The sequence below is a fragment of the Biomphalaria glabrata genome, chromosome 14, assembly GCF_947242115.1.
Source record: "Biomphalaria glabrata chromosome 14, xgBioGlab47.1, whole genome shotgun sequence".
In the NCBI taxonomy this organism is placed as follows: domain Eukaryota; kingdom Metazoa; phylum Mollusca; class Gastropoda; family Planorbidae; genus Biomphalaria; species Biomphalaria glabrata.
The window spans coordinates 21664114-21678122 of NC_074724.1; the positions used below are offsets into that span (position 1 = coordinate 21664114).

Sequence of the window (14009 nt, forward strand, 5' to 3'; positions counted from 1 at the left end):
GATTCAACTCGAAGACTTTCAAGATAGATATTCGTCTAGCCAATTTTACATTGATTTATTTTTATACTTTGAAAACTTAGAACGGTCAAACCATAGTGTGGCCAATGTGCTAGTAATTCTTTTCCCTACAATATACATAAACTCATTCAACTGTCAACTTTCCACTCGGAAATTGTGACTTGAATAAAGGTTTTGCAAAAAGCAGAAATCTGGATTTTTTTTTCACGAGGAGGAATTGGGGCATCGAAAAATGTTTCTACTTTGTAACCATGTATCGTTCATTAGTTAATAAAGTTATCACTCGCTCTCAATGAAAGTCATCAGCTTCATAACGGATGAAATGTTTGGTAAGTACCGGGATTTCTATAAAAAATATTTTCTTGTTTAAAAACAAACCTTATACTACCGGTATTGAGGGAAAATTGTATTAATTATTTTAGCTCTGTTCGGGCATAGGAGAAGGAAAATTCAAACCTCTGTTGCCTTGCAGCTATACTGCAATACCCAAAATATGAGAAAGACTTCGGGAGTCAACCCAGAGGAACAACTAGGAGCCGGCTACCCTTAAGTAGTTTTTTGTACTACATCCTAGCAGAGCTTGGCTACGCCGCTGATCACAAACTGTGTTGCCTTTTCGTTGGATAGGCTTACATCGGTGGCGCGTGGAATGGGGTGGGGAACTGTTGTGCGGGCGACGTAGTTACGAGCAAAGGTAATGCCCAGGCATTCATCTCATTTCTATGAGAGGATCAGGGCCACCGCTACCTAGTGTGCAATGTGTGCAGTGCACGCAGGTGGCCAAATCATTATTCCAAGGTTACCTGTATTTTTTTACAATTTGTGATCAATAAAAAAATTACTTAAATATTTTATATAAATTCTAATTACCGGTATTCCTTATACTTCAAAAACGTATAAAAAAAAAAAAGAAAAAGATATTCGTTCATGGAAGTTATTTTGGAAACTTTAGGAAATAAACTAAAATAGAGCGGCGCCCCCACAAGTTTTGTTCTATAGATTCCTACTTCTTTCTGATCTTGAATTTTCGTAGATAGTTTTTAATATTGATTTGAATGACGTTTACAGAAGCAGATCAGTCAACACATTTGTTTCTTTTTTCTTCTTAGTATCTACTTAATACATATCAATATTGTTATTTATTCGAATACCCGCCTTGTAAGCAGATCTGGTAATTAAAAAGTCAATTTTAAAATCATTTCACTTTTATGTTAAAAAACGGCTGTTAGTTGAGCGTAGAAACGTTTTGGGTGATTATAGATGTAGATCTACATCAAGTTGTGAGCTATAAGCCAACGACCGACCAACAACAAGGAGGAGGGCGGCGAAAAAAAGGTTTTATTTTCATTGTAGTCATTAAAATATTAGAAGTATTAGTAAAATTACATTATTACCAATGTTTAAAAATTAAAAAATCTTAAGTACGACAAGAGACGTCGTTTCATCTTCTAATAAGACTTCGTCAAACGTAGACTGTTTTCGCAAGAGGCGTATGCAACAATATGACCCTGACGTCACCGCTAGTGTGATAATTCTGGGTTTAGGTATCTCAGAATGGTCGAATTTCTTCCAATTATTGCACTTCATTATTGTGACGATTTTTGTGTGAAATAAAGGTCCGCGACAGAGACGTCTTACTTTCCACGAAGATGATCATAAGATCACGCCCATTACAGACGTCCATGTGTTATATGTACCTAGAATGTCCTCGCATAATATTGTTGACCTAATGCCTCTTTCTTATTAGATTAGCCTAATATGATCTTTAACTTTTATTTTTACTAGGATGTTAAGTCCGCTCTAAAAGAAAACACATTAATATTGGCCTTTTAAAAATATTCTCTCTTCTTATTTCGAGAAAAAAAAAAAAAGGCTTTGTAGACGCCAGGAGAAAGAATTTCTGAAACTGAAAACGCCAGAATAAGCTCAGCACCAGGGCTCCGCCCCGGAATCATTCCCCTTGGCAGGGGCGGACTGGGAGTCAAAATCGGCCCGGGCATTTCTGTACATTCCGGCCCACAAGTTGTATGCCACATGATGAGCGTCCAATCCTACCTGACCTCAAAATCAAAGTGTACATTTTAATAATGTATCGAAAGTAGTTGGTATATGAATAATTTATTAGATGATTTTGAAACTATCTGATAAGCGCTATTACTAAATGAATAAAGTATAACGCTTGGAATGGGTAATCTCTTATTGTTCTTGCTACCATATACATTAGCATTCACATTCAAAACATCTGAAGATCCTTCATTAACGAACATATTGTTTAGGTTTCACTTTCACTCCTCGCCATGTTCTCAGACATACGAACTTTAATTTACAAGTACAACTCTTCATTCTCCATTATTTTAACTGTTCATCCCACAAGGTCATGGGGGCGCGGTGGTTGAGTGGTTAAGCGCTTCCGCACCTGGGGTCCTGGGTTCGAATCTCGGCGAAGACTAGGATTTTGAATTTCGGGAATGTTAGGGCTCCCCTGTGTCCTGACTTAACGGGTACCTGACTTTAGTTGAGAAAGTAAAGGCTGTTGGTCATTGTGCTGGCCACATGACACCCTGCTCTTTAGCCATTGGCAAAGCAACAGATGTTCTTAACATCTGATCTATAGATCGCAAGGTTCGAAAGAGAAATTTACTCTCATATACTGCTTTCTAAATAACTTGGAAACCTAGTTTGATTGCATCTTAAAGCTGGCTACACACATACAAAACAGAACATATCCACTTGTTTTTAATATCCTTACGTTCAGTAAAGCAAATGCTGTCAAGATAATCTCATGTTCTAGTAAAGCCTCTTTGTATCTCGACGTATGTCAATAACTTTGTCGTCTTGGCATTAGTGTTTCTTATGGCGTTAAGCCTGTTCATTCGTAAATGCTGTCATTATAAAGTTGGTGAATAACAACAATCTAAATTAGACTAAATAGCAGCCAGACGTAGATCTAGATTTTAACGTATGAAACAATTTGAACAAAATCTATAAATTATTAAGATATAGTTTATCTTCTTACTGCTTAGGGGGTGCAGATTTATGTATTATGTTAACATTGAGAAGTGAATCTGATGCGAAAATCATAGTACACAATTATCCAGTAGTAAAGTTCCCCTTTCAGATCCTGTGGTCTATATGGCAGATGATGTAAAGTCATCTGTTTCTGTGGCCTACGGTTTACGAGGGTGTAATGTGGTCAGCACATGGACCAACCGCTTTTCCCCAACTAATGTCAAGTACCCATTAGAGCTGGGTGGACTCCTGAGATGAACTCAAATTGGTAACAAGACTGGAAGGATTAGTCCTCCCGTAGAGCTTGCAGAAAAACTCTGCTGTTAGGAGTAGTGCCTTTAAGCTCACATACAGGTCAAGTGACTCTGCAGACAGACTATCCCGCAGCTCTCGGAGATGCGAACACTCTTGCAAGAGATGCGCCACTGTCTCCACCGACTCTCCACAGTGTCGGCAACGGGCATCAAAATTTGGCCGGAACCGGACAAAGTAAGCACCAACAGGGCAGTGCCCCGTTCTACGCTGCGCAATGATTGATTGTTCCGGCCTTTTTAGAAGAGTCTTACCTAAGAAGACTTGTCGTCCTGTTTGCTTTTATGTGAAAAATAACGCCAAATGATTTAATTTTTTTATTACTTTAAACCAGTGATGCCCAACGTACGGCCCGCGGGCCAGATCCGGCCCGCGACGTGAGTCCATCCGGCACAAGGTGTAGAAAATCCCCCCTTTTTCCAAAAAAAATTGTAAAAATGTATCTTTACTTACGTTAGGGGCTTAGGGTCCTCTATTTTTTTGTCCTGAAGATAAGTTCCATGTCATTTAACATTTGTGCGTTTATGAAATAGGTATCTGAGTGTAGAATGTACGTTTTCTACCAGGAAAAGTGACACGGTTCTTGACTTTGTTTGTGGAACATGATAATAAGCCAACATACTTGTTTCATCAAGAAAGTGTGGCTATTTAAAATAAAACAACAACATATAAACGACATTATGAAACAAATGTGACGGCATTCTTGGTTTTAGCCGCGAATAAAAGATTGTTAAACCAAGCCTAGAAATTGGAGGATTGATGGGAATATTTACCAAAAAGAGACAGGAAAATGACTCGGATGTAAAGCTAGCTACAATGTTGCTCGTATTCTAAGTATAGGAATGAAGCCCAATCTTGCTGATATTTTAAGTAGAGAAATAAAGCCATCTTCTGACGCGGGGAAAAAAAGATACATTTCAAATATCCCATTAATTAATGAAGCACAGAATCTACGGGTTTCAAGTTAATATCGTTTTTTTAGGCCTACTTTTTTTTCATGTGGCCCGCGATACGAGTGTCGGAAATAAAAATGGCCCGCGGGTCGAATTAGGTTGGGCATCACTGCTTTAAAGTATAAACGATCAAAACAAGACTATGGCTTGATTATTCCTGGTCCATTGGTGAATTCGATGGGGGCAGCCTCTGAGTTTGTTTGATAACATAAACTCTCTTTGTAATATTGTTTTGCACAGCATTCCATAGTTATTATTTATTTTCTGCTCTTTCTTTTTTAGATTCTTTTGCATTTTGATTCCAATCAACACATTTCAACACTGTTCATGATAATAATTGTGATTTGTGATTTCGTAGCGGGACAACTCCATAAAAAAAAAAAAAAAAAAAAAAAATTCGTATGTGACTGGACGTGTCCTCTATAGGAACGTTGTTGTTGATCCCTTCATTACATACTAACGTCGATCTCCATAAGAAATAAAGACCTTAATTTTCTTGTTTGTCGTTTAGTGACGTCTACTAGAAGCACTATAGACAGATGAAGGATATTTACGACCATGCTTTAGATTATTATTAGACTTGAAAAGTGTAAACAATATTTTTATTTATCCATGACGCTCAAAGTGTTGCCTTTTAAGAGAATAATATAAATCTCGAAAAAATTTACTGGCATTCATGCTGCCCTTTCGGTGGCCCTACCGGCCCATTTGGGTACCGGCCCACCGGGCATTTGCCCGAATGCCCATATAGCCAGTCCGCCCCTGCCCCTTGGTGACGTGAGCTGAAACCTGCCGCATCAGCATTTTAAAATTTCGCACACAGGCGGCCACAACCCTCGTGGCGGCCCTGGAGATGATTCATAGTCGCTTCGCACTGAATGAAGTCATACTATTTAAATTTTAAGCGGTTAAATAAGTCTGTGACATTAGCTTCTTTCTAGTCCATCGTAGTGTACTCTTATTTAATTAAGTGAAGTAATTTGGTCTAGAATCTAGATAGTTGTTTAGTTCTTTTAGCAATCTAGCTGGAATTTGGGTTTATGTTAGCAAATAGTGTGTTTTTTTGTCTTGAATATCTAGGTTTTCTATGTTTTCGACTTTAAACTTAGCGACATTACTGACGTCAAGTAATACCGGAAATGTTTGCTTTAGCCTCATTATGTGCTAAGTTATTGTCTGCTTTTAATTGGGCTTTTTTGTTGTTGTTGTTTCCCAATTCTATCATCTTGTGAACCAGTTAAACCGTGGTTGGTGCAAGCGTAAGCCATGGTAAACCATTTTTGGAGAGCCAAGTATCAGCGACCCTGACTTGTTTGAACCAATCGTCAATGTTTTTATTATTTTTTTTTCATTTTACGTGTGTGCATAAGTTTTGTTATCAGGAACTGTAATTTACTAATTAGTCAGTCATAATAGTTGAATATTTTCTTAGTGCTTGTCAGTAAGTGTAGGCTAAGTAGCCCTATGTATGCATGCTCATCTATAACCTTTATCATTATGACATTGTCCTCTAGCAACTATTTCCTTTCAAATTATTGCTAATAAAAATGCCCTGGCCTATATCTATTTAATGTATAACATTTCGAAAAAATGTTTTTGATTCTGGATCCTTTAACATTGATCAATAATGGACACAGCCGGTGTCTACAATTCATCTCTGAAAGCCCATTTAAATATCATAGGCTTGACTTTTATTTGATTATGTGAGTGAAATACACACACAGAGCTGTGTCTCCACATTTGAATAGTGCCGGTACCTGCAGAGTGACAAATGAGTTACTTCTTCATTAGAAAATTAATTGTACTGTAGCTAAATATCCAATGTAATTATTCTATTCTATGCTTGAAATCATAAATAAAAATTATTGTATTTGTTCTATAAACATGCATATAAATATTTGCCCTTGTCTAAGTATTTTCCAATGGTTTTCATGTGAACCTCAATATAAAAACAACAAAGTTTAATTCCCACCCACCCCTTTGTTTAAATGAGACCTTTAAGTCACTCACTGAAAAATATTTTATGTTACCACTTACCGTATTCGTAATATGTGAAAAATATATTTCGTACACAATTTATCAGACATTTCTGCTGGGAATAAGGCATTTCTGTTGGGAATCAAGACAGATCTATTTAAAAGCTTGAAGAAGATCTTGACTTGTGGAATGTGTGATGTTTGGCTGATTGGCAAATAACATACCTATCAAAGGGGCTCAAGTATGAATACTGACTGGCGCTGAATTTTGTTTGCTGAGTGGACTAATGGCAGCATGGAAACCTTCTTTCAGACCCCCTCTCACCTCCACTAAAGAGATTGGACCATAATGCACAGAGTTATGCTTTAGCATGAAAGAAATGCTCTATAAAAACAAACGTTTCAAGAGAATAGTGTCGTGCCCATCTAGAGTTGCTGCTTGCTTGATGTTTTCTTTTGTGCACCATAAGAGTTTGTGAGTTTGTTCCTAAGGACGCGCTATGTTGATGTCATTGTTCTGTTGTTGTTTTTTTTTTTTGCTGGGTAGCAGTTTCTCTGTGTTGTTTTCTCCTCCCAGTGATGGGTAAGTTAGTTTATTTTTTACTTTATTCTTTGTGGTGTAGCTCTAAATTCGTGGTCCTATGATCTTGTGAATGGAGATCTCAATGAATGCATATTTTTCCTGTTTAGGGACGCAGGCTTGGGACTCTGCCGGAGTCAAGTCTGATTTGTAGGCTTTGTTATGGTATTTGACTATCGTCCATGCGTTGACTGTGGCACTGAGAGTAAGGTGTGCTATAGTTCTTTTGCATAGAATGTATAACTTGTAGTTGCCTATATAAATGCTACCAATATTTATTCGTCATTTATGCCTCATCACATCATTACTTCATTAAACCTTTTGTTTTGTTATATGCAATCTTGTTATTCACTAGTAGACGTTGCTATTTGTATTTTTCGTTCTTTTGATACTCAGTTCATAAATTGATTGTTAGATTGTTAGGGGTGCCCAGGCAGACAAGCCACGGCTAAATTACAACCCCGACAGGAAGTTCTAGGCCTAACCATCGTTGGGGTGGGGGGAACCCGGCATAATAAGTCATACCCTAGACCTGTAAAACCCACCCTGACAAATAGCATGTACATAGTTGTATCTCTGAGAACATCCACCAAATACTTGCTGTATACAAACATATCTAGGTCAAGAAAACAAAGAACTACATTCTATTATACATACATTCTTTATTGACATTTTGTTTCAAGTTAATGTACATTTCCACATGTAAAAAAAAATTTTGACCCGTACAGTCTATTCATCAAACACACACACATTCATGGCAATGATAACTCAAACCCACACACGCAGACATTCATGGCAATGATAACTCAAACCCACACACACACACATTCATGGCAATGATAACTCAAACCCACACACACACATTCATGGCAATGATAACTCAAACCCACACACACACATTCATGGCAATGATAACTCAAACCCAGTATATATCCAAGCAAAAACTTTGTCACAGGTTGAATAACACTCACTGGTAAATGTATACACTCATGCATCCTAGCTGACTCCAATCATTCAACCAACATTGTAGCTGACTCCAATCATTCAACCAACATTGTAGCTGACTCCAATCATTCAACTGACATCATACATTTAAAACCATTTTGTACACAAAACAAAATAAGCTAGATGTACACAATATCAAAAGCTCAACATGGAGTCCTAAATGTCAACATACACATAACATGTACAAATAGAACAGCTCTAGGCTGCAACAGTACATACTCTACACTAACAGAAGTTGTCTAAAACATCAGAGAACTTTGAGTAACTTTGTACACTGTACATTTGAACCAAGTCTCTACATCACAGCTACTGAAATGGGAGGAGGAAGATAATCAAAGACACCACAAAATTTGATGAAATCAAAATGACAAAATGGTCATTTTGTTAAATTTCTAATTGTCATTAATTCTGTCCAGTTCCTGTACATTTGTTTTCAGTTTTTACATTCAATGTTTCATTCATTGTTTAATGTTTCATACCAGTTAAAAACCATATAAAAAAAACATTTTTAGGGGAAACAAAATGAGCCATGAATGCATTCATCTAATTGCATATCCATTTTGTACATCAAGATGTATGTTTGGACACTTTTTACAAGATACAAAAAGATATATTGTGAATTGTTAGTTTCATTTCTCATCACTAGATGAGCAGCACATAACTGGTAGATAGTTGAACTGGAATTACTGCTAGACAAGACATGTAGATCTTTATGCCACTGAGAGGGAGTTGAATGGATCAAATACTTTGAGCATTGTTCACTTTTTTTTCTTTGAATAGGGAGACAAAGTTTTGTGGCAGTCATTTTGGACTAACATTTTCAATAATTCATTTTGCTGTAAATATTTGTTGTTAATACTGAGTACAAGTGGGACACAGCTATGTACAAATGTTTAGATCAATTTAAAAGACATTCAAGTTCATGAACACACAGTTCTCGTTAGATTCAACAGACTTGACCTTTCTTACTTTGAGCAAAATAAAAAATCTAAATCTTCTTGACAATGCTAAGAAATAAAACAATAAAAAATTTGCATCAATACTGAAAATGTCAAGCTTTCAAACAAATTATGAAAAAAAAACAACAAAAGTCTGCTGTATAAATCTAACATTCATTTGAAATGTGGGAACTTTCTATTTCTGATTTGTGCTTAGGACATAAAAGTGTTTTTTTTTTTAAATTAATTAAATTAATAAACAGCAAATTTAATTTAACTTTTTTTTTAAGTACAGTACTTTATTCATTATTTTTTTTAAGTTATAAATTCAGAATGCTATAAAAAAAATGCTCCTCTATTGTGTAACCATATAAAAGAATAGCAATTACCTAGTGCAATAAATGGAATAATTAAAAAATGTTATCAAATCATGGACACAGTTGACCACTGCAAGCTAGTCGTGAGGTAGTTCCAATCTATACAAGTGACATTCACCTCTAGTACTGGACATGTCACACTTTGCCTGGATATTGATGGAAAAAACTTCTCATCTACTGCCTTCCCATTGATCAAATAATTCAACAATAAATATCAGTGTAACACAGAAGTCAGTTATATGTGAACAAATCTTATCCTAAGACTTGTGGTTAAATACTGATGTCTGTGTAATGTGGGAGGAAAGTCAAAGTTATTTTCACATAAAAAAAAATACTATACAACTATTACATTAAGTGTGATTTGAAAAGAAGATTAGACGACACACAGATCTGGGAGTCATGTAGCTAGGGATTTGGGGGCCCTTGGGGGCTTCACCTTTTTTTAGGGACATTCAACATCATGACATGAGATAATGTACCTAATCTAATAAATAAATCTTAATTCCTATTGGTAGTGTATATAAGTAAAATTAACATAAAATAATCATTATGACTCTTAATGAATAATACCATTGCTTATTGGTGAGATAATGCACAAGTGACAAACTTAATTCATATCGACGTCGTACCTTAAGTGCAGTAAAGGCATCTATAACATCATCTAGACCAATGGTGTCTAGTAGTTTTGACTCCACATGAATAGCAAGAGTACACAGCAGTGGTTAATATTTAATATTTAAGTAAAAAATATGTAAAAAAAAAAGTTTAGCATATCATTTGGGGGCCCCTCTCAAGTGGGGGCAATGGGGGACCCTTGACCCCCCCCCCCCCCCCCCACACACACACCTAGCTATGCAACTGATCTGGAAGACTATTTCTGAAATCAAATAAAAAGACTAAATTTATTTTTTGAACTACTAGATTATTTAGAAATTGCATACAACGTAAATAGATTCATTTGTCTCTGGTTTCAGATGTAAATTTTATAACTTATATTTAAAAAATAAAATAACATTTAATATTTTAATTAGTAGCTACTATGCCTCTAAGTCAAGTATACAGGTGTAAAAAATCTCACAGTCAAAGATTATATTACAAGTCACACTTTTAAACAATTTTAGAAAGATGTGTATTAAATTATCTGAAAAAAAAAAGTCAAAGAAAAAGTTGTGTTTAATTGAGCGACTCATGAATATTAAGAGTGTTTGATGTGACCTACCAATCAATGATGCTACAAAGTTTAGAGGTTCTCAACTCTAAGTGACGACCATATTGGCAGCATGAAGATGCAATGGAAAACTGTTCAACAATAATGCTATGTCTTGTTTGAATGACATTCTAGATGAGTTTTATTAAAAAGTAGGAAGACAAAATATATGAAACATTTCTCACTAACAATAAAACAATATTACACTGACTCTAGTCTCACTGTCTAAACAAAGTTTTTTCATTGATTACAGAAATATTTCTTTTTGTTTATTCACCCAATAAACTACAACTTGTTCAGTAACTATTCATTCTAATGTGTGTGAATGAGGTTGATAAGGCTTTAGTTTCTTCATTTGCAATGATAAGAATAGCCCAGGAACAAATTATGCTTGAAATTGAAAGATTGACAGTATAGATTTCTTGCAAAGGAACTGGCTGTAGTCCAAAGGCTCTTGCAGATTTGTTTAAAATGCATAGATACAAATTGTCAACAAAAAGAACATAAAAAAACAACAAAACAAAGCTGGCAACAAGTCCAGCAGTAGTCACAGATCAAAATCAAAATGAATCAAACTAGATTCAGTGGGGGCTAGCTACCAACACAAGTTAACAAAATAAATTCTATATATATTTCTCTCACAAAATATATTAGAAAACCATGGCATATATATTCAACATTTTAAGAGCTCTCATTACATTGAGAAAGAAAAAGAGTAGCCTAGAGAAAGTTGTCTAAACAAACTTGAAATTCTGCTCCTACAATTCAGTCCATAGTTCTCATTGATTTGGCTTAAAGGGACATAAAAAAAAAGGACTAATTTATTAGACAGTACAGATATTTTGTCTGTGAAAGAATTGAAATTCAATAAATAAATAACACAATGACATTCAAAACAACAGAATCATCAAAGAGTGATGTGAGTCAAGTACTAAGTACAAATTAAATTATGCATGGACCAGACACACAACAAAAAAAAATGGGATGAAATAAATTATTACAAGTTATTTTCTGCATAGAAATTATTGAATCAAAACAAGATTAAAACAAACCAAATGCATAGATTTGACAGAATAGAAAAACAAGTTTTGATCTGGTGAAGAAATCATAGACCATCAAATACACCACTTTATAATGAATATGTACAATCATGTACTCTGTGCCAGAATATTGCAATATCAACAATGAGGGGAGGTGGCACATTCAGACCCAAACATGACAGTTTGCTACAAAGAAATGTGTACACCCATTTCAAAATATGTTCTCATCCAATAATTAGCTTCATAATGTACAGCATAATTCATCATTGCATGGAAGAATATATGTAATAATGAAAATCTCGTTTCTCAGGGCTAGTGTCACTTTGAAATAGAAACATGATATAAATAATTTGAAATTAGTCCAATATAATGGACAGTAAGTAGGTACTGCGTAGTTTGTGAGAGGAAAAGTCTTTAGAAATACTATGTACTAGTGATACCATAAGGTACTTTTATCTGTTTAATATATCACATTGTGATGGCATGTTGGCCGTCAGGTGGGCTATCTGAGATACCAGGTGAGGTCCTTGCTCATCATGGCTGCCCAGGCTGATGGCTGACTGAGAATCATCATCATCATCTTCTAGGCTTTCCAGACTTCCATTGTTGGCAAAGCTGGAGTCGCAGTGTTTGCCGCAGATATCAGAACCAGAGCTGGAGCCAGTGTGACAGTAAGCTGAAAATTCAAAATTGCCTTCTGAAATAAGACAGAAAATGTTCTAAACTAAACTAAACAATATACTTCAAGTCTGCTGAATAATTGACTTGTAAACTAAGCACAAAATATTTTAAAACTCTAATATATTTCTTGTAGTAGCATGACTGACTTGGACCAATAGGATTGCAAGTCAAAGTTCAGTTCAAGAAGAAATATGACAAGAAAGCAATAAATTGATATTTTTGAAGCTGTTTGACAGATTGAAGAGAATACATCCTAGCCTAAAATCTTCAGACAGACTGGGTTCAAACCTGGGACTGTCAAGACAAAAGCTAGTAGTAAGTAAAGTACCCCTTTCAGATCTTGCGATTTTTAGGCCATATGATGTTAAGGTCATCTGTTTATTTGGCCTACGGTTAACGAGCAGGGTGTTATGTGGCCAGCACAACGACCAACCACTTTTACTTTCCCGAACTAAAGTCAGGTACCCATTAGAGTTGGGTGGACTCAGGGGCGCCCTAAAAATCCCGGAATTTAAAATGGGTCTTCACAGAGATTTGAGCCCAGGATCCCAGGTTCGGAAACCAAGCGCTTAACCACTCAGCCACCGTGCCTCCAAGACGAACGCTCAGAGCGCATATTAAAGACGAGGCTATTTGTTTTAGAGGAGATCAATTAGCAATCTTAAGCTACTCTATTCTATGTGAGAGATCAATTAGCAATCTTAAGCTACTCTATTCTACTGTGAGATATCCACTGCAGGGGAATGGACCATGCAGGGGGACTTACTTTAAACAAAAATACAACACACAATAACAAAACAAAAAAATACAACACACAATAACAAAACAAAAAAATACAACACAAAATAACAAAACAAAAAAACACTGAAAAAAAACTTTTTCTTAGGACTTAATATAATTTGTAGTACTACTCACCATTACTGCTTAGGTCAGTGTTAGTAGCTTGGTCTTTCATGCCATGGACCTGTAGGACAGGATCTCGACCATTGGGCCGTTTCCTCCGGCGTTTGTGTTTTCCATTTACATGCAATCCAGCAGAGCTACCCACTAGGGGCCCAGGCACTGCCGGGAAGCTGTGTGAGGGCATGTGGGAGCTTGGCGATGTTGGGAGAAGGCGCTTGTGCTGCTGCCCAAACATGGGGTGATTGCCAGCAAAGTCTGCTGGAGCCGGGTAACATGGGGATAGTCTATCCACGGACACATGAGATGATTTGTCCATGCAAGGCTGATCATAGGCACGTGACCAGTTGTAATCAAAGTTTCTGACTTGGCCATTCACATGACTAGGATGAGCCATGGTTTGTTTGGTGTAAAGAGAGTGGGGAACTCCGGAGTGCAACCGCTCATGGTCTCCGGGTTCTGAGTATTCGTGATGAACAGAGCGTCCAAGGGAGCCAGCCTCAGAGTAGAAAGTGTGCAGAGGTTGGTTAGGAGTAAGTGGTAGGGTTCGATGCTGCATGGGGTAGGTAGGTTTGGGATATTCCATATAGGCCATGTCTGAAATAAACAAATACAAATGTATTAACAAACAAAAAAAAAAAAAAGAACCATTGACAATACTAGAACAGAATGTCATTTTCACTGCTTCCTCAAACCTTCACAATACTTTATGCTATTCTTGTTTCTTTTATTTTATGAAAAATTCTCATGTAAAAAAAATACCTCCATTACAACTTGCATGGCTGCTGCCAGAATGCTGACATGACATCTCCTTACATATTTTATCCCCACTACAGCGCGGCAACACACCATTGACACCGCCATTGCCCTGTAAACAGAAAAAAATTTGGTAAACATATAAACCAAAACAAATCACTTTGATGATGCAGATTGCCAAATTAACAAAATAAGACTAAGACTGCTTTATTGATCCTTATGGAAATTTCTTGTGATACAAGGACTCTTTTCTCATA

At 36.3% G+C, this 14009-nt stretch overlaps 1 protein-coding gene across 12 annotated transcripts in view; it reads right to left on the minus strand.

The window, feature by feature from the left end:
* Nucleotides 1–10065: 10065 nt before the first annotated feature.
* Nucleotides 10066–14009, minus strand: part of LOC106060412 (interference hedgehog-like) — a 305626-nt gene continuing 301682 nt past the window's right edge. For 11 of the 12 annotated variants that reach the window (XM_056011673.1, XM_056011667.1, XM_056011671.1 and 8 more), the window contains 3 exons: nt 13759–13864; nt 13012–13593; nt 10066–12112 (listed from right to left, as the gene is read on the minus strand). In XM_056011673.1, the coding sequence (XP_055867648.1) occupies nt 11868–12112; nt 13012–13593; nt 13759–13864 (933 nt within the window). In that variant the 3' untranslated portion in view covers nt 10066–11867. The remainder of the gene's footprint in view (nt 12113–13011; nt 13594–13758; nt 13865–14009) is intronic. The other variant, XM_056011678.1, reaches the window with a different exon arrangement.